This window comes from Zosterops lateralis, assembly GCF_965231275.1.
Source record: "Zosterops lateralis genome assembly, chromosome: 20".
Classification (NCBI taxonomy): domain Eukaryota; kingdom Metazoa; phylum Chordata; class Aves; order Passeriformes; family Zosteropidae; genus Zosterops; species Zosterops lateralis.
In genome coordinates this window covers 8,505,487-8,524,113 of record NC_139780.1, presented here as the reverse complement: position 1 = coordinate 8,524,113, position 18,627 = coordinate 8,505,487, and the positions used below count along the sequence as shown (strand labels likewise).

At 46.8% G+C, this 18,627-nt stretch overlaps 1 protein-coding gene across 1 annotated transcript in view; it reads left to right on the top strand.

Moving 5' to 3' along the window:
* Positions 1-3,416: 3,416 nt before the first annotated feature.
* The window catches only part of CCDC187 (coiled-coil domain containing 187), a gene marked incomplete at its 5' end in the record, with an annotated part of 30,949 nt that continues 15,738 nt past the window's right edge, over positions 3,417-18,627 (top strand). The window contains 13 exons of the mRNA XM_083876031.1: positions 3,417-3,494; positions 4,280-4,373; positions 5,034-5,103; positions 5,684-6,168; positions 6,926-6,948; positions 7,413-7,529; positions 10,034-10,058; positions 10,533-10,661; positions 10,980-11,647; positions 12,009-12,100; positions 12,183-12,853; positions 13,283-13,382; positions 17,209-17,384. Coding sequence (XP_083732157.1) covers positions 3,417-3,494; positions 4,280-4,373; positions 5,034-5,103; positions 5,684-6,168; positions 6,926-6,948; positions 7,413-7,529; positions 10,034-10,058; positions 10,533-10,661; positions 10,980-11,647; positions 12,009-12,100; positions 12,183-12,853; positions 13,283-13,382; positions 17,209-17,384 — 2,728 coding nt within the window. The remainder of the gene's footprint in view (positions 3,495-4,279; positions 4,374-5,033; positions 5,104-5,683; positions 6,169-6,925; positions 6,949-7,412; positions 7,530-10,033; positions 10,059-10,532; positions 10,662-10,979; positions 11,648-12,008; positions 12,101-12,182; positions 12,854-13,282; positions 13,383-17,208; positions 17,385-18,627) is intronic.

Below are 18,627 nucleotides of genomic sequence, written 5' to 3'. Positions count from 1 at the left end.
GTGGGATTTGGCCCAGTGGTAGGTTTCACTTCATCTCTCAGCAGATTTGTGGTCTAACACTCCAAGATGTGCAGCACAACACAGTGGCAATCTGTCACTCTCCTGGCTCTTGTCAGCTCCAACAGCTTGCTGAGAAAACACGGAGCCAAAATAGACGCCAGTCCGACCTGAGGGACCGCAGAGAGCTCTGCCTGTCACAGCACAGACATTCCTGCTCCACTTGGCTCCCCCATCATCCCAGCAGGCTGGGACCAGCCCTGGCCTTTCCTGTCACAGTGTACTATCTTCCCAAATCTCCCCTAAGCGTTGCCCTGTTGCCCTCCCGCTGCTGAGGTTGCACATTGTGTTCTCTCCCCTCTTTGAGGTTCCACCCCTGAGCCCCCAGGCTGCAATTAGGGCTCTTATCACTCGGAATAGCTGTGGCTCTCCTCTTGGACAGGCTCTGCATTCCCAGCACTGAAACCTCTAATCAGGCCAGAACATTGGCTTGGAACAGCTTGAAACGGGAACTTTCTGCAGCTCAGGAATTCCTTGTTTGGTTAGGCTTGAAAGGCTGAAATTCTGGGGGATATCTGAGCACAGGCTCTGAGCAGGGACATTTGTTAGATCAGGCTGGGTCTGTTTCTTCAAGAGGACTTCTCAGAGACCACAGGGATCCATGGGCACGGAAGGATGTGGTGCCAGTGTCTCACCCCACCCTCTGAGTGCTTTCCAGTAATAACCAACACTCACAATCCTGACATTGCTGCTAGAAGCAAATCTGTAGAGTTGTAAAGAATGAATTAACAAATAATTGAAGGTATAAACCAGAAAAAGGAGTCGGATTCAATATAAACCAGAATGCTGATGGAACAGCACACAGTTGGCTCTGCTCTGCAGTGGAGTGGGAAAAGAGGATATAGAGCCTTTTCTTGGGGTACTCACTGAAGTTCAACTCACAGCAGCAATAAGTGGGGTAAGAAGAAATGTGTTTTATGGCTTTGCAGAGGTAATTTTGAGGGGTTGTAAGAAATGCACTGTCAGGCCTCAGTCCAGGACATCACAGCCACCTGAAGTCCATCAGATGCTCCATAAAAAGAGTGAAAATGAAAAGGAAAGTGAATTGCTGCTGTTGAGAGAGTTTTGCTGCTGCTTCCCAGTCCAGGCTGTCTTTGTCCGAGGTGGAACCTGCCCCTCCCCTGGGCTGTCCCGGCAGAAACTGGGGCCGGGAGGCTCCAAACACCGAGTGCTGCAGCTGCAGTGTGCAGGCTGCGTTTGCCCTCTGCTGTTGGCTTATCACACTGTTCCCTCCGGATAACCCAAAACCTGGAGAGCCTGAACGGTTACAGCCCAGATTTCAAATACTTACACTTAAAAAATTGTGATGCTTAAAATTAATGAGCTATATACCTGAAACTTTAGTATACATTTCTTTTATATTGTCAAGTTTTTGCTTATAATCACAAAGACCAGAAACTTTTTGTTTGTTTGTTTTTTTAATTTTCCCCTCAATAGAACCCAACAATTAAGCCCCCTGCTCTCTTGAAAGCAGAGATTCAGATGTGACTGAGAGCAGGATCAAATGCTGGGTGAGCCCACAGGGGAAGGTGTGAGGAGAGATGCCCTGGAATGAGAAGAGCCGCTCTGCAATGAGGAAAGATGCCGTGGGATGAGGACTCAGAGCAGATCTGGTCCCTCTCCCCGCTCTGGCATCCCAGAGCTGCTCACCCTGCCCTGTCCTCTGCAGCCACCCAGCCCTGCCAGTGGTCACCGCCAGGATGCCAAACGCCCTGGAAAGGACGCAAGGGCTTGTCACGAAATCTGCTGGCACCTTGCCACGTGTTTGCAAGCTGAGATCAGCATTCAGGCTCCCCTTGTTGCTGTTTGTTTTCTCCTCTGCTCCCAACAGCCCCTCCCCGTGCTGTGGCCGCTGTCGCCCGGCACGGAGGGGCACAAACAAAGGTGTGGCCATGGCTGAGCCCTGGAAGGGTTGGTGGGACTTCTCTGGTCCTCCCGCTCCTCCTGGGGCTCATGGGCAGGGCAGGGACTGACCTGGGACCTGTTCCTCCTGTGTTCCCAGCTGGAGGCAGGAGCTGGAGCCTGTGGTTGGCTCAGCCCAGGAAGGAGCAGCACATGGAAATTCAGTGCTGGGGTCGCTCTCACGCCTCTCTTTGGAAGTGCCTTTGGGATCAGCCATCCTTGAAAGACAGCAGATCATCTCCAAAGGGCTTTTGGGCAGCTCCTAAGTGGATATTTTGTTCCATGCAAGGCTGAGGCTTCAAAAGGTAAGTGTTGAAGTGGCAGGAACAGGGGGATGGATGGACGGATGGATCCATGGATGGATGGGTGGATGGATGGATGATGCATCCATGGATGGATGGAGCTGATTTTCCCAACTCTGACCATTCCTGATCCCCCAAACAGCTCTGCAAAGTGCACTGACCCACAGCAGGACATTGACCAGCTCTGTCATATCCCTGTCTCTCCTAAGACTCCTTCGCAAAGCTGAGACAATTAATATGAACAGGGAACATTTGCAAACACCACAAAAATGTAAATGCTGAGGTTCTTTATGGGCAGTCAGCAATAAGAGATGACAATATTTATATTTATATCAGCATAGGAGCACCCTGGGCTGTTCTCAGAGGGCAGCAGTGACCTGTCCTTTTGCATGGTTGTTTCAGAGACCAAGAAAGCAGAGCTGTAGAAGAGCTGAGAGATGGAGAACAGATTTTCCTCTGGAGAACTGGATCCTGTAACTGGTATGTGGGTAATGAGCTTCCACTTTCCTCTGCACAGTCATAGCAGAGATTTGGGTAACTTTATTTTAAACTCAGGATTTATCACTCATGAAAAAGACTTCAGTGCTCAGTTTAGTCTGGATTATGTGACTTCAGGCACAATGGAGCAAATATTCTGAAGTCTGGAGAGTGTTGGGCAGTTTTGTAACTGTTCATAGCCCTTAGAGTGACACCAACCCCCATTTCATGCTGCTTTCTAAAGAAACCTGCCCTGTGAACCTCCTCAGCCTGAAAGCATCACAGCTCATTTCTATCGAGTGCATTCAATGAGTTCACAGCAGGAGCTTCTCTCTATCTGATATGTCACTTATTTTTTTTTTTCCATAAAAAGACATGAGCCGTTCTTTCACGTTTAATCTTGTGTGGTTTTTTTTTTTTTTTTTTTTTTTTAAAGCAACTACTAAAGATAGGAGTGACTTGGGAAATTCAGCTCAGTCTTTTTAAATGTGTGCTAATATCAGCAAAGATTTTGCTGAATAAACACTAACACAGCCCAGAGAGCTGATGGAACTCAGCACACACTGAGATACAAAAGCAGCCCAGACACAATTTTTCAGGGGCAGTTCTGTGTTTCAGCCACCAGCTCAGTGATCTATTCTGGCTTGGGCGTGAGGGGAAACCGTCAATAGTGAAGAGATGCTAAAATATCTTTCATCTCTTGATTCCACAGCTGTGGCCTTGGCTTGGAAGGGTCTCCAGGAAGCCAAAGCAGTGGTATGTGCAGTTCAGGCAGCACTTGCTGTCACACACCTTTATCTCTTTCTGTCAGCTGCCTGTGCATCACCTCCACAGCTGAATTCCATGGAATATTCTAACTGAAACAATGTACACCTTCCACTTGGTTTGTTCTTTCCCAGTGAACACATCACCTCTTTATTTGCTAAATAACAAAGAGAGGATAAGGGGAAAAGCAAGGAGTTTTACCCAATTTGACAACACTCACAGAGTTATTGACAAGAACACACAAAGCTTTGCCTTGCTCGTGTTTGAAGCCCTGAGCAGAACAACAGCTGGGACATCCTCTGGACTCTCCCTGTCTTATCATCCTCTTTGTAGGGAACATGATGGAGTTGTGAGCACAGCAGCTGCCATCATAACTCACATTCCTTGGATAAATGCAGGATATTATCCAAATCCACGGGGTGTTGCTTGCACAGCGAAGGCCTGACAGCAGCATCCCACTGCTCAAGTTGCTCTTGGCTGGGGTCACCTCCAGCTTAAGCTGTTTTTAAAAACATCAGTAAAAATCTGAGGTGCACACACATGGAAAGTGCAAATAAAGGAGAGAGGTGATTTCACCTCTTATCTTCCCAGTCAATTGCATTCTTTCCAACTGTAGGAAATACCACATGGAACATGCTCAGACAAGCCAGTGTTTACACAGTAACTAGGAGCTGCAAAATTAATCAGAGAAGCAGTGGATGCCAGCAAAAAGCTACTCCAGAAAAAAAACCCAAAACATATGTCTCCTTTCAAAAGAAAAATCTGCTTTTTCACAGCTACAAAGGATTGAAAACAAATTTTATCATCAAACGTGGAGCTGTGCCAAATCCCAGGCAGCCAGAAGAAAGCTTTGGCACGGAAAGAGCTTTGGTGAGTCCTGAGTTACTGGGAAACCGCTGAGATGGGATTGCTTTGGTGCTGGAGGGAAAGGAAGGTGACAGGAGATAGTGAAAAAACCTCTTTGTTGAGGCAAGTGTGTATTTTCATCAGCTTTCTGTCGTGTTCCCAGCAAAATATAACAATGCATGGGAAGTCACACCTTGCTGGGGAGAGCTCAAGCAAAAGCTGCAGCATCAACACCCACCAGCTACAGCTCAGTGAGAGCTCCCTGTGCTTCTCCTCTGGGGGTTTCTTCCCTAGAGAGCCACTGAACTGATGTAAATGGAGCATTTTGTTTGCTAACTTTGGCAGGAAATACATAATGTGCTTAAAATCGTTTCTAAAAGACGAAGTGGGAGAAGAAAAAAGCAGGAAATTTAACCCAATTCCAGAACGTTCTTAAAAACTAATGACAAGAACAGACTTGTTGTTTTTACATCTGTTAAATATTTGTTTCTGAGGTGGTTTATTGGCTGGGAATGGTTTCAGCTGCCAGCCTTCAATATTTATTTAATATTTAAAATATTTATTTAATATTTATGGGCCAGGTTTTTTTGGGGAGATTATCCCCAGTCAAAGTTGCTCTTTGAATTTAATAGTTAAGGAATATTTGTGGCATTTTGACATTGACATAGTTTTGATGTGCTGTAGATGGCAAGAGGAACAAAGATGAAGCAGCTTTGAGTGAGAAAAAGAGCAATGAGATTGCTCCAGCCCACAGGTAAATAACAACCTGAGCAGGGTGGGGTGAACAGCTCTTGGGGGGTGAGCTGGTGAAGGCATATAAAGGGATTTAAAATTCTGGGATGCAGAACTTCAGAAAAAAGTTTAGCATCTGTTCAATAGGAGAAAAAAAAGGAACAAAATAGTCACCAAACAATTTCTCTCTCAGCTGTGACCAACAAGGCAGCGGAGGAAGGAAGTGCCTGACAGGCCCATAATGTCTCATATCAGATCACAATTTGCACTGTACTTCCCCATTATCATCTTCATTTGCCAGGCTGCTGGTGAGTGGCAAAACGCTGATCCTGTGGAGATGCTGAGGTCACCATCAGCACATGTACAAGCTCAGCAGTCACTCATGTCAGTGTTCTGACCAACTGAATAACTTTTAATCCTACGTACTGACCCTTGTTTCTCTTTTCTTTTTTTTTTTTTTTTTTTTTTTTTTTTTTTTTTTTTTTTTTTTTCTGAAGAGAGAGAAGCTCTGCTGTTCTTTCCCCTGCTCGCTCACAGAGCTGTTTGCCTGAGAGCCCTGCTGTGATCTCTGGCCCATCCAGAATGTCCCCTCTGTCCCCCAGGGCAGCCTCAGGACGCTGCAGCCCCGCCAGGAATTGGGCTGTGGATGGAAAAGGCTCACCTGGGACATGGGTACCTGCAAAGAGCCTGGACAGCCCAAGAAGGGACAATTTCAGGGAGCTGAGAGATTCAAGAGGATTCCCAGCACAAAAGGAAAAATCTCCCTGCTCCCTTCATCACTCCCATGCAGAGAGAAGCTCCTTCTCTGTCCTGTGGGGCAGCAACACTCCCGTGCCCACGGCTCTCCTGCTTCCCACATCCCACCTTTCCACAGCCAGAGATCAGAAGCTGGAAGAGCTGTGGAGAAAATCACCCCAAAATAAGTTAGAACAACTCAAGAGGAGGATCCAGGAGCAGAAGAGAAAGCAGCAAGCAGCACCCCGGGAGCAGGAGCACCTGGTTTTTGCTAAAGACCCCCTGCCAAAGAGAGCCCTGAAAAGAAAGGTTTGCAGAGTGGCCTCTGCTCCTCCTGCTCCAGCTCACAGAGGTCAGTGGTGGTCTGGAATTTATGGAGAAAGGCTGGAACTGGGTATTCCCTAGCAGTGCATTGACACAGCTAAAATGTCACCCCTCCCTGTGGTATCTGGGGGGCATCACCCATGTTCTTGTGCTAAATCCATTTATTTCTGCAGGTCCAAACCTCCCTGTGCTGTACCGAGTTCACTTCCCCACCGGATTTACTCCCCAGCACACACAAATTCACAAATTTCCTCAAAATAGTAAAGAATTTGCTGCAAATCTATTTTTTTTCTTCCCTTTCCTCCCACATCCTTCCTTTTGCCACATATAAAACACGGAATAGGAGCCAGCAGTGCAGTAGTGAGGAAAGGCACCACAGGTACTTAAAGCAGGAATTGTGCAGTTCTTACAGGGGATTTAACAGTTCATTCAGTGGAACTGAAAGCAAATATTATTAGACCTTCTTATCCTGCTTTGCTGCTAAATTTGGGGCTGAAGAACCATCCATCTACAGCTGTCACTTTAGTTTAGTGTGGTTCAAGAGCTGGGATTGCTGCGAGCAAGGCGTGGAGTGGGGAGCTGCCCTGGCCAGCCCGGCAGCCTCAGCCGAGGAGGATTACTGTGCGAATAAGGGACTGGAGGAGCCAGGGCTGAAAAGCTGCACGTAATAAATCTCATTGCTGTAATAGCATTAGTGTTAATTCACTGGGCGCTGGCGTCCCTGGCACACCCCGCCGGTTTCCAGGGGCGTTCCCCTTGGATTTGCTCCCTGCCACCTTTTGCAGGGATGTTGCGGTGCTGCCCTCGGGTCTGTGGCAGCCACGGGTCCCTTTCCAGCTGCATCAGGCAGCATTTTCTGTCACCAGTGCCTGATGTTACCCCTCCCAAAGCCAGAGGCACAATCCATGCTGAGGGATTCCCAAGGGAAGGCTTGTTCAGTTTGTTTTTAACCCAGACTATTTTGCGTAAGTGAGCGAGAGAACTGCCAGACAAACTGTTCAGCTTGCGGGACAGGCACAGACTGAGACTGAGGCTGGGGATTAACAGCTCCAGACACTCAGTTCAGCTGCATCTTTGTCTGCCTGTGCTCTGCTACTGAAAGAAATGTCACAGCTGCTTTGCCAAGTATTCCCTCTGTCAGATACCTGCAGCCCAGCCTCGGGAGCCCAGTGCTGCTTTCCACACCTGCCGGAGCTCAGCTGTTGAACACCAGCATCTGCACAGCTCCTTGCAGCCTAATGGCTCTCAAACATTGGTTTTTCTGGGTTTTAGTGCTCTGAACCCATCTCTGTTCTCTCCTTGCCCAAGGAAGAGCACAGAACAGCAGGCAGAGAAGGATTTACCATCCCTGGACAAGGAAGGGATTATAAAAAAGCCCCAAAGAACCAGGTTAGCAATGATGTATCATAATTGGGAACTTCCCTGAGTATTCAGTGTTTGCTCTGCATGGAAATGTTGGCCTGGATCTGCAGAGAAACCAAGGGGAAGGCGTCCCACTGCACCCAGGGGATGCAGCAGATTGGACAGGGCAGTTTATTGTGTTTTATGGATAGACAGGGTCATGGATGGAACCTCAGGGATGGATCCAGGCCATTGCTTCCTTTGCTGGGACATCTATACAACAAAAATCAAATAAAGATGGAGTCCTGCATGTTTGGTGACCAGTTTCAATAAAAAGACTCCTGCTCTTGGATTCCAAAATGGGGCTGGGATTGGATTGTTGGGTTCAGCAAATTTGATTTTAGCTACACTAATACTTTTCTGTATTTTCTTTTCACCTCCTGAATAAAGACCAAAGAGAAAGACGCTCAGCATGGAGAACTCAAACAGAACACCAGAGGCAGCTTTCATCCAAGTCCTGTGTTCTGGAGAGAGCAGTGGCAGGGAAAGGTAAGGCTGAAAACCATGAGAAATTACAGGGACTGATGGACAGAAGTGCCTGCAGCAGTTGAATTCCAGACCTGGCAGGATTAAAAATCATCAGAAATGAAAAATAAGTTGTACATCCTTGGTGGGGAGAGCTGTCTGTCACCTATTCTGTTCTGTTTCCCTAATGAATTAAGGGTGCCACCAAAGGCAGGGATTTCCTGGCCTGCCAAGCAGGGAGCAAATCCAGGCAGTGAAAAGTCAGATGAATTGTCCAAGTCTCAATTGCTGGTTCTCAGTTTTATTTGACAGGTATTTCTAAGGGCAGATTTGAATTCTTGGTGCCATTTTACCCATCTAATGCTATAGCTTTGCATAGAAATGGTTGAATTCAGATGTTGTGGAGAAGAAGTGGAAGCACTGTGGGTTGTACTTTACACCAGCCAAGTTCCCAAGTAACTTGTGTGAAGCAGAAATAAAAAAAATCCAAACTCTCTAATCCAGATGGAATTATCAGCATAATGTGCTGTAGTCCCTAAGTATGATTTAAAATGCATGAAATATGTAATAATTTCCTTCTCCCTCCTTTTTTTTTTTTTTGTTTTAATGGATTGTTTGAAAAATGGCTTGCTCTTCCTCTGAGAGTGGGTCATAATAAGACCATGCCACGTGAAGCATTCATCATTGTAACTGCCAGTGTCATGGTGTCTTTATTGGCTATTAGTTTCTGTCACTGAAAGAGCCAAGGCAGGGCTACAAAGAGATGAATGAGGGGCAGGGGTCAGAGCCAGAGTACTCAGGAAATTTGATGAATTATAAATTTGCTGTAGTTAACAAAAAATTAAGTCACCACGGCTATAAAATATTCATCTGTTCGTAGGTAGGGGAAAAAACCCAGGAGAATATTTAAATCAAAAGAGTTTCTTCTATCAACTGTTCTCATCAGGAATGCAGGCTGCTCCTGAACTTTAGCATCATAGTTGCTCTAGTTAATGAACACGATGCAGATAAAAAGAAGATTTAATTGAAATATACAACATAGTGAGGCAAAGATTGTTAGATCCACATATTAATTTGTCTGGTGCATTCAGAGGAGCTAAGACAGTACAAAATAAATGCATTTCTAGCACTGCTAAGCACAAAACAAAGTGACACAGAGAGGTGTTTCCTTAAAGACATGGATGGATCCCAGCCCCCCTGAGCCCAGCAGATCCTGGCAATTCCCTCTGTGTTCCTGCTGTGAACACCATGCACAGATCTGGTGATAATTCCTTCCAAAGGAAGTCTGTGGGATTATAGGAAGTGACTTCAGCCCCACAGAGAGTTGAGCTCTTCCTTGTCTGAAAACATCATCTCCCCTGTGACACGGTTGACATGAGCCTGCAGAGCATCTCAGAGGCTGCTGCAAATGAAGAAATCAAAGCTGTTGGCTGTGACTCTTTCAGTGGCTGTGGAGCAGAGGAGATGTTGCCTTACTCTGTTCCCAAAGCACAGGGGAATCTCAGGGCAGTCCCACTGAGTCTTTGAGAAGTGTCCAGCAGCTTCCCTGACTCTGAGGTGCTGCCCACAGCTCAGCACACACACAAGTTATGAGCAGCACCTTGAAAAGCCTGACTCAGTCCATTGACTGAGCACTGAACCACATGAACTGAGGCTGAGGCTGATTTCTGAATAAAATTCTTCCTATTAAGAAAAACCAACACAAAACACTTGAGTATTTTAATTGGGGGAGATTTTGGGGGGTAGAATTTCCATGCAAAACCCACTAAGTACCTGTTCAGCCACCTTGTGCTGGAGAAAGGTTTGCAATAAATACATAATTGTGCAAGTATTGGCATGCTGTGAATGCAATCTGAAATTATGAAGTAAAACAGTGATAAATGTTGTCTATTATGTGACACCACCTATTAAGCAAAAGTAATTTGTTTGTGCTGCATTCTGCACTGTTTATTTCTGCATTAGACATTGTCCCTCATCCTGTATCCTCCATTGATTCTTCCCCACCACATCCTGCTGATTCTTACCAGTTTAAAAATGAATTTGTTTCCTCTGGTGAGTTTGAAGTAATCACAAGGAAAAGAATAATTTTGTTATCCCCTTCAGTTCTCAAATGTGCTGGTACCAGGAAGTCCTGACCTTTTCTCAGTGTTCTTGAGCCCTCTGGGAGTCAGTGACTTCTGAGTAAAACTTGTAAGAACTGTGAACACACTGCAAGTGTTAAATGCTCTAATTGCTGATGGAAAAGCCTTAGGAAAGCACTGAACCTTCACATTTTACACTCATGAACTCATTTGATTCATGACCCTGGCAGCCTCCAAAGTCTGAGGGCTTTAAAAAGTTTTTATTATCAAAGTAGCACCAACTTTAAAATTTTAAACCTGCTCTGACTGGAACTTTTTAGATGTCCCCACACTTTGAGTGTGTTTCCTGGAAATCACCATTAAATAGACTTCAATAGGAGAGTTACAGTAGCCTTTCAAAGAACATGTGGGGCTTTAATAATGAAATACAAACTATCTGTTTCAGGTGTGAATCTACCTGGCGTTTCTGCATGGAGAGAAGGTCAGAAGTTGGCTAGAAGGCTGCTGGGTCCACCCCCTCCATTTCCACATCTGAGGAGCAGAACTGGAGAGCAGAGCACAGCAAAGGCCTTTGGTACATCTGTCCTACAGCACTGGTTATTTTGGTACACACCTCCCCATAAAAGGATTTATTAAACCTAATTGAAACAAAAGCTTTCCAGGCCCTTCCGAGCACCTTTCTTGGCTCTTGAAATAACAATTGGCCAGTGCAACTTCAGATTTCACCTTTACAGTTTTATCTTCTCCCTTGAATATCACAGATTTTACATCAGACACATACAAACAGTCCTCAGAGCTGCCGTGGGAAGCAGGTTGGGAGATGCGCAGTATAGATACAGGAATTGTTACTCTCTGAAACAATGACATCACTGTTCCCAAATCTTTCCCACAGAACCTTTGGAAGGAGGTCAAGGACTTGGGGAAACACCAGTGATGGAAAAGAGCTCTGGAGTGAAGGGAAATGGACCTGTGGGGAAGAGCCCTGGAGCCCCAAGCGCTGTGGTCACTCCCAGCAAGGCTGAAAGGGGCAGCAGGGCACCCACAGAGGATCCAAACCAAGCACTCAGGACCCTTCCCTTGCAAAGCCAGTCCTGTGAGGAACACAGACATATCAGGCTCCCCAGAGATGCTGTGAAACACCAATCCCAAGGGATCCATTCTCCTTCACCTGGACTTTCATCAATGAAAGACAGAGCCAAGCCCAGCACCTCGGGAAGCTGCAGCAGAGGAAAAAGTGCCTCTCCTCAGAGACAGAAAGGGGCTGAGAAAGAAAACCTTAAGCAACCTTCAAAGAGGAGGGTAAACCTTAAAAAACCTCACCCCTACAGCCCTGAAAGTGTGAAGGAATTCATGTATCGAAAAAATGCAGAAAGAAAGAAAAAACTCCTTGAAGAGAAAAAGTCTTTGGCACAGGCTGCAGAGATGAGGGAGAAGAGGTTGCAAGAAGTGTACAGGAAACAAAAAGAAGCTATTGGGAAGAAATCGTGCCCTGATGAGATGCACAAACCTATTGGGAAAATGGGTTTTGCCAAAGGAAATTCTCAGTATGAATTTGAGCAAGTAAGTCCTAAGGAGTGGCAGATTGAAACCTCTCCTTGATCAGTGCAGCCTCATGTAGGACCTGAAACACTCCATACAAGGAGCTTTGAAGGGCCAGGGAGAAAAAGTTTTATCTAGAAAAACAGAGCAATTAGCTTATAATTATGATATAAACTGCTGGGCTCATTAGTAGGGCTGGAACCCTCAACTTCAGGCCAAAAACCTGGAAATCTCCACTGCCTGAGCTAAAAGAACAGGTTTGCTGTGAGGTGTGAGCAGTTTTCCAGTTACATGAGCCAATTATTAAGTGGAATAAAAGCCAAACATTACCCTTCTGTTTCCAGCAGTTGAGTGCTTACACTGCTGGGCTCTTCTCTTGCAGGAGCAAACCAGTGGGGGAGTACTGAAAAGGAGTTTCGTGGCCTGGGTGGATGAAACATCCTCTCCTCTATCACCTGAAGATCACAGAGGCAGGTACTCAGACATAAAAAGCATCCTAGAAAGCCTCTTTCTCAGCTCACACTGCAGACTTCTCTCTCTTGGTTTTTTTTAACAGGAATCAACTCCTAGAGACAGCTCAGTCACCTAAGAAAGGAGAGGCATCGGCACCACTGGAATCCAAATGCTGGTTTCTCAGTCCTCTGAAATGTGAAGACTTGAGTGACTACTCTCCCCCAGCTCTGCATTCATCTCCTCTGAGTTTTTCTGTTCCTCAGAAAGATGCAAAACCTTCCTCCAAGGACTCATCTTTTGGACTCTCCCCACACAGAGGCAAACAGGATCGAGTGAGAGCCCTTCATTCCCTGTCCAGGGAACTTGCAGAAAAGATTGATGTGGCAAGGGAGAGGCTGAGTGCAGCCAGCTGGGTTAAAGCCTCCACTGACAAACAACCACCAGAGACAACTCTGGACCTTTACAGTGATCCTCCTTCTGTCCCAGCACCTGAGACTGGCAGGGATAGGCAAGAGAGGACAATGACTGCACAAATGCTGCTGGACACCACAGATCCTGATGTGTTTGGTGTGACATCCAATAGGGAATGTCACAGGCTGGACAGGATTGGCCTGGTGAGCAGCACTCAGGGAGCAGCAGCCCTGGACAGACAGAAGGAAATGCCAACTCCTCTGCCTGGTGGGAATGCTGAGAGGGGAGAATTGCCCTGGATCACTCATAGTGCAGGACAGAGTCACCTCAGCTCTGCAGGAGACCTGAGCAGCACATTGCAAGGTAAATCCTTTTGATGTGACACAACAGGGATGCTCAGGTGCCACTGCCCAGGTCTTTCAAAACTGCAGGCAGGGGTTAAGCTTCATCTCCCCTTGGCTATTTATTGGAAATGTTGTGCTGGAAAATCCCTGAGCAGTGGCTCTCCTAGATTTTACTTTCATCCCATCTCCTTGCATGTGTAAAAGTACATCTCATAATTTTATCTGTGGCTTTGCCACTGATTTTGGACATGTCACCTTCTGGTCCTTAGGCTTTCCCAAAAGTAAAAGAATTAGAAACCTAAGCCCATGTAGTTAAAAACCTGTGGATAAGAAGAGCTGCATTGAAGTGCTCACATGTAAGTAGGCAGTGAATAGATGCCAAAGCTTGGGCCATTTCATTTCTATGAGGAGCATATTTATTAAATGTCTTCATTTGTTTTTTTAAAAGGTTTCCTTGTGAATAAGGGCTCCGAGGTGGACATAAGTCTATGGCACGAAAAGCCAATAACCAGCCCAGCCCCTCCAGCTCACAGATTCCTCACTAAAAGGTAAACAAAGCTGGGTATTTTATTCTCTGCTAAACGTGCCAGACTTAAAATAAACAGTGGGGATGGTGAGTTCCCTGGGGCTGGTGGATTCCTGGGAGCTGCAGATCCCTGGGAGCAGTCGGTGGATTCCGGGTTTGGTGGGTTCCCAGCAGCGGTGGATCCCTGGCCTTGCTGGATCTCCTGGGAGTGGTGAATCTGCAGGTCCGGTTGGTGGATCCTGGCTCTGGTGGCTTCTTGGGAGCAGAGCTTTCCCCAGGAACCGTGGATCCCAGTATTGGTGGATCCCCAGGTTTGCTGGATCTCCTGGGAGCGGTGGATCCCAGGAGCAGTGGATCCTTGCCCCGGTGGATCCCAGCCCCGGTGGATCCCAGCCCTGGCGGATCCCTGCCCCGGCGGATCCTGGCCCCGGTGGATCTCAACCCTGGTGGATCTTGACCCCGGTGGATCTCCACCCCGATGGATCCCGGTTCCGGCGGATCCCGGCCCCGGTGGATCCCGGCCCCGGCGGATCCAGGCCCGGTGGATCCCGGCTCCGGTGGATCCCTGCTTCGGTGGATTCCGGCCGCGCTGCCATGACGCTCTCTCGCCACCGGAGGGCGCCGCAGCCGCGGGCGCGGAGCGGGATGGAGGGAGCGCCTGGGCCCAGCGCTCTTCTCAAGGAGATTTTTTACAGCTTATCAGTGCAAAGTAAACAGGAGAAAACGAAAATTGGAGAGATAGGTCCAGACAGATGAGCGTCCCAAAGTTATGAGGAGTAATTACTGGAATTAACAACAGTTATACCCCTGTTCTTTGTGCACAACCACCACACTCACAAAGGTTGGGCTGATTTCTGCTCCGAGAGGTCGGTTGCAAGGATTATGGAGCTGTTGCGTCACAGAAGATGGGAAATGTATAGAACATGAGCAGCGGACACTCGGAGTGTGCAGTGGAGAGAGTCAGAGCTGTGTCTGCACTGCTCCTCGGGGAGCACAGCCCAGCAGCCGTGGGCTCCATCACTCTTGTCCTGACACCTCCCAAACTCACAGGAATGGTGATAGGTGCAGGACTCCCTGGGCTCAACAGGAGCAGCCTCTCAGCTGTAAGGGACAAGCATCAAGCCAAGGAGAAATAAGACAAATTGCACCGATCTGCTGAACAATGTAATTACTGAGAAAGCAAAGCAGCCAGAGTCAAAAAGTCCTCAGAGCATCACCGAAAAAAACACCAATAAAACCTCTCAGACAATAAATCACAACCCTCTTGCAAGTGCTGCTTCAAAAGATGAGGAGAGCTACTTGCAGATAAAATATCGCTGTATTTAGAGATTAGAAGTGCAAAGTGTGGCTGTATTGTGACTGACTCCAGACTTATCTCCTGGTGGGCTGAGGGCTCCCTGTGATGCAGCAGCAGTGACAGTGAGGGGATAATAGGAAGGAAAGACCAGCCCATGCCTAACCCTTCCTCAGCTCCTGGTAAAGCACATAATTAATACAAAGGCTCAGAGTAAAAGTCTGGCTTTTGTTCTCAGCTTTTATTTGTATATAATTTAGCGTCTGATTTTGCACTTCTCCTGAGGTCTGCACACTCACAGGAAACAAAAGTGGATGAGTCCTTTGGCACACAGAGTGAGGGTCCTGTGATCAATTTATTCCTGAAGTTGATCTGGTATCAATGGATTCACTACAGATCAAATCAGACAGAAATCCACCAGCTAAAGGAGCACCAGTGTGCTCTAAGGAGGTGGCTGAGGAACTTTGCAGAGCCATAATTTCTCCTGCTCCAGGAACATTTGGACTTTGAGTACATGAACTCTCTGTGGGGAGTGTCTGCAGGCAGTGAAGGGAGCCTGTCTCTTAATTTGCACACAAAACTTCACAGGCTGTGCTAACAGGAGGGGTCAGTGCTGTGTTCTTGGTCTTGTAAACCTGTTTCTATAGAGCTCTCATTGATGTAACTAAAGCTGAGTTAGAAAATGTGATGGTAAAAGCAGCTGAGTCGGGTCTGTGCTCTGACTTCCACTGCTAAGGAGTTAGGAGTTCACATTTGGCTACAACAGACCAAAGTTCTCTCTCTCCAATAGCTCATCTGAACAAAGCCACGTGTTAAAACTGACTGTGTGCTGGCCTCATTCACAAATACAAAACATCCAGCGCTCCAAACCCAGCACTCTCGAGCACGACCTTCTCCACAGCCATTTTCAACAGCACAGTTTGCTGTTTACACGTTTAATTATAGCTCTGAAGACAGCAGCTCGTGTTCATGCACGAAATCCTGCAGGTGCCTGTTTCCATAAGAAATGTTCCCATTTCATGCCCGGCTGCTCCCCCGTCCGCAGGGGCGGCTGGCAGAGATTTGTTGCTGATGCAAATGACTCACTGATGGGAATTCTCCAAACCGCCAGAAAATGTGTGGGCAATTCCATCTGATTTTGTTTCAGTTGCCTCTATAAGTGGCTGCATTCTCAAGAGTCAAAAGAAAAATCATTTTTGATTCATCCCATTTTTGCTGTAAGTTCAGATTTGAAAGTGCTTTGAGTGGGTTCAGGGACTGGGATGGAGGTGGCTGGAGAGTCACCTGTTGGAGCACAGCTCTGCCTCCTCCTGTGGAGTCAGCAATGCTTTTTTTCTCTTTAGTGCAAACCCAAAGAGCCTCATCTGGGAGTTGTGGTGGTTTATGCAGAGCTGGCTGTGTTTGGAGGGCAGGTGCTGCTGGCCACTCCTGTGGAAATCCAGTATTTTCTGTAGAATCTGCATTGATTTCCACTGATGCCCTTCCCAGGACACAAACCTCAGTATTAGTCTCCTCAGACAGAGCAGACATTTCCCAAGAGCCAAAGAAAAGAGTGCCTAAAAAACCATCACAACACAATTTCAGAGACAAAACCCAATGCATTTTGCCAATGAATATTAGAACTGCTTTGTAAGAAATCCCTGTTTCCTCTGTTCTTTCTCTCTGATCCACCTTTGCTCCCACTTTCCGAAGACTACATCCAAGACATGTTAGTGGAAGCTGTACTAATCGTTTTAGCAGTTTCTGGGTCATGAAAAACAAAGGAAAGCTTATTAACGAGAAAAATGAAATAAGATTTCCCTAAGCTGATTGCTGATGAAAAAAAAAATTTCCACATTCATTTTTCTATATAAAAAAGAAAACATCTGTCACCGTTTTGGTGTCTGTGTCCCTGCGTGCGGTTCAGCTGAGGCTTGATCAATAAATGCCCATTTTCACACCTTCTTCCTTAATCTTTTTAGTTAAGCTCAGATAGTTACAGACCAAAACAAAGTAAAATCAATTAGCTGAGGGCTTCATCTGAGGGACTTGGTGCTGATATTGTTTTGAAATATTAAAGTATATGTATCACTCCCAGATCTCAACTGGGCCAGAGCTATGCTCAGCACAAGTCCCAGAAACACTGGAACAGAGTTCAGGACTTTGTGTTTCTAAACAGATTTCTTTGCCAAGGTTCAGAGCTGGATTGTGCAACCAAGTCCCAACAATGGCACAGATTGTACAATGCAGCCCTCATAAATTAAGCTTGCACGCTGCAAGGTTGTTGTTTGTATTTGCCACCAGGTTGAAAAATACCCAGCTCTTTCAGAGCAGTAATTAGAGTAGGTAAAAATGAGTGTTGCTAGCTCTCCTGACAACATCAAGGTACAAGACAGGAGCTTTTGTTCGTTGCCAGGTACGACTTCTCAGGGAGCCTTTTGTTTCCATTTGACAAAAATGTAATAGTTTAAATGAAATAACCTTGTTGTTGTTGTTGTTGTTCTTCTTCTTCTTCTTCAAAAGATTGCTTTATACATCTCAAAACTTAGTAATTGTTGTTGTTACCTTGACACAGCCTGCAGGGAGAACTCACGGCACGGAAGGATCAATGTGGATGTGAGACTGTTTTGAAAGTTCAGAACCAAGAGGAAATGGCCAACCCATCTCCTGGAGAGAGCCTGAGGACCTGGGACAGCCTGAGCTTCCAGCCCTCTGCCACTCTGAGCACTGACAGCTTTGAGCATGACTTGGGTAAGGTGGCATCTCCCAGAGGGTCACTCAGTGCCCTCCCAAAATATTCCTTCTGCTGTGGCAATAGAATGAACAGTCCCTTGTTGCAACAGAACTCTTGCTGGTGGGTCTGGCTGGGGCTGAAAAATCTGGGGTGAGGGGGGATTTCAAATAGATGGTTCTCTTCCAGATTTCGAAGGTGAAAAAGGGGTGCATGAAAAAGTGTCCTCTCAACATCCATTCACAATCTAAGAGATTATATGGAATTACTATTAAAATTGCATAAAATGCAATAGAAGCTCTTTGCCTTCTCCCCGCTGTGCTGTGACAGGTGTGAATTCAGCTCACAGTGACAGCTACAGGTGGAACAAAACCCATTTAGCTCAGAGACATTTCCAGCACCTCACAGCTTCATCTGAAGGTCTCTGGGAGCCTTACAATTAACTCTTCATAATTCCCCCATCCGAGCAGCGTGGGATATTGTCCTGCCTGGACAGCAAGAGACATCAAGGCACAGGACACGGGCAGGGGGAATGGAGGGATGTGCAGGGTGCTCGGGGCTGGCCAGGGGTGCAGGGCATGGCCACTTGTGCCCGCAGCAAAGGTTTGCACGGAAACAAGGGAAAGTTTGTGGCCGAAAGGGTTAAAAGCCGAGCAGTAGCGTGCAGACCGCTCTGTCTGAAGAGATCTCTGCCTGCTCCCACCAAACAGGAGCAGATGGTGCATTGTTTTAAGGGCTTTTCCGAGACAAAAGAACAAGATCAGATAACCTTTCCTCAAAGAGGGTACTTACAAAAAGCCTTTGCTCTTATTAAGGATTCTTCATTGTTTTCCTCACAACATTTTATACATCATATTGGATTTTGGGGTGGTGGAGAAGCCAGCATTGTTTACTGTGCTTCTCCCTCCTCCCCAGGGACCAGGAGGGCATCTCAGACGATTGGGCAGCAAGGCCGTTGTCTGAAGTGTTTTACCCCAAGCGAAAGACAACCTATTTATTTACTATTAATAACTGAGGGCCTCAATTCCGCAAGGCTCGACCATCCACTATCCACCACAGGAACAATAGGAGCTGCTGCCTCGTGTCTCTGCCGGGAGAAACCTTTCCCTTCCCCTGAGCATTTGCAGGAGCTGCCAGCCCAAGGGAAGCAGCACTCCCAGCACGGCCGGGCTGCTGCACAGGAGGCACAGAAGTGTCGTGCTCAACACAATGTGGGTTTGAAATATGGGTCACAAGTGGCTCTGTCCCCACCCTGAGCACGGA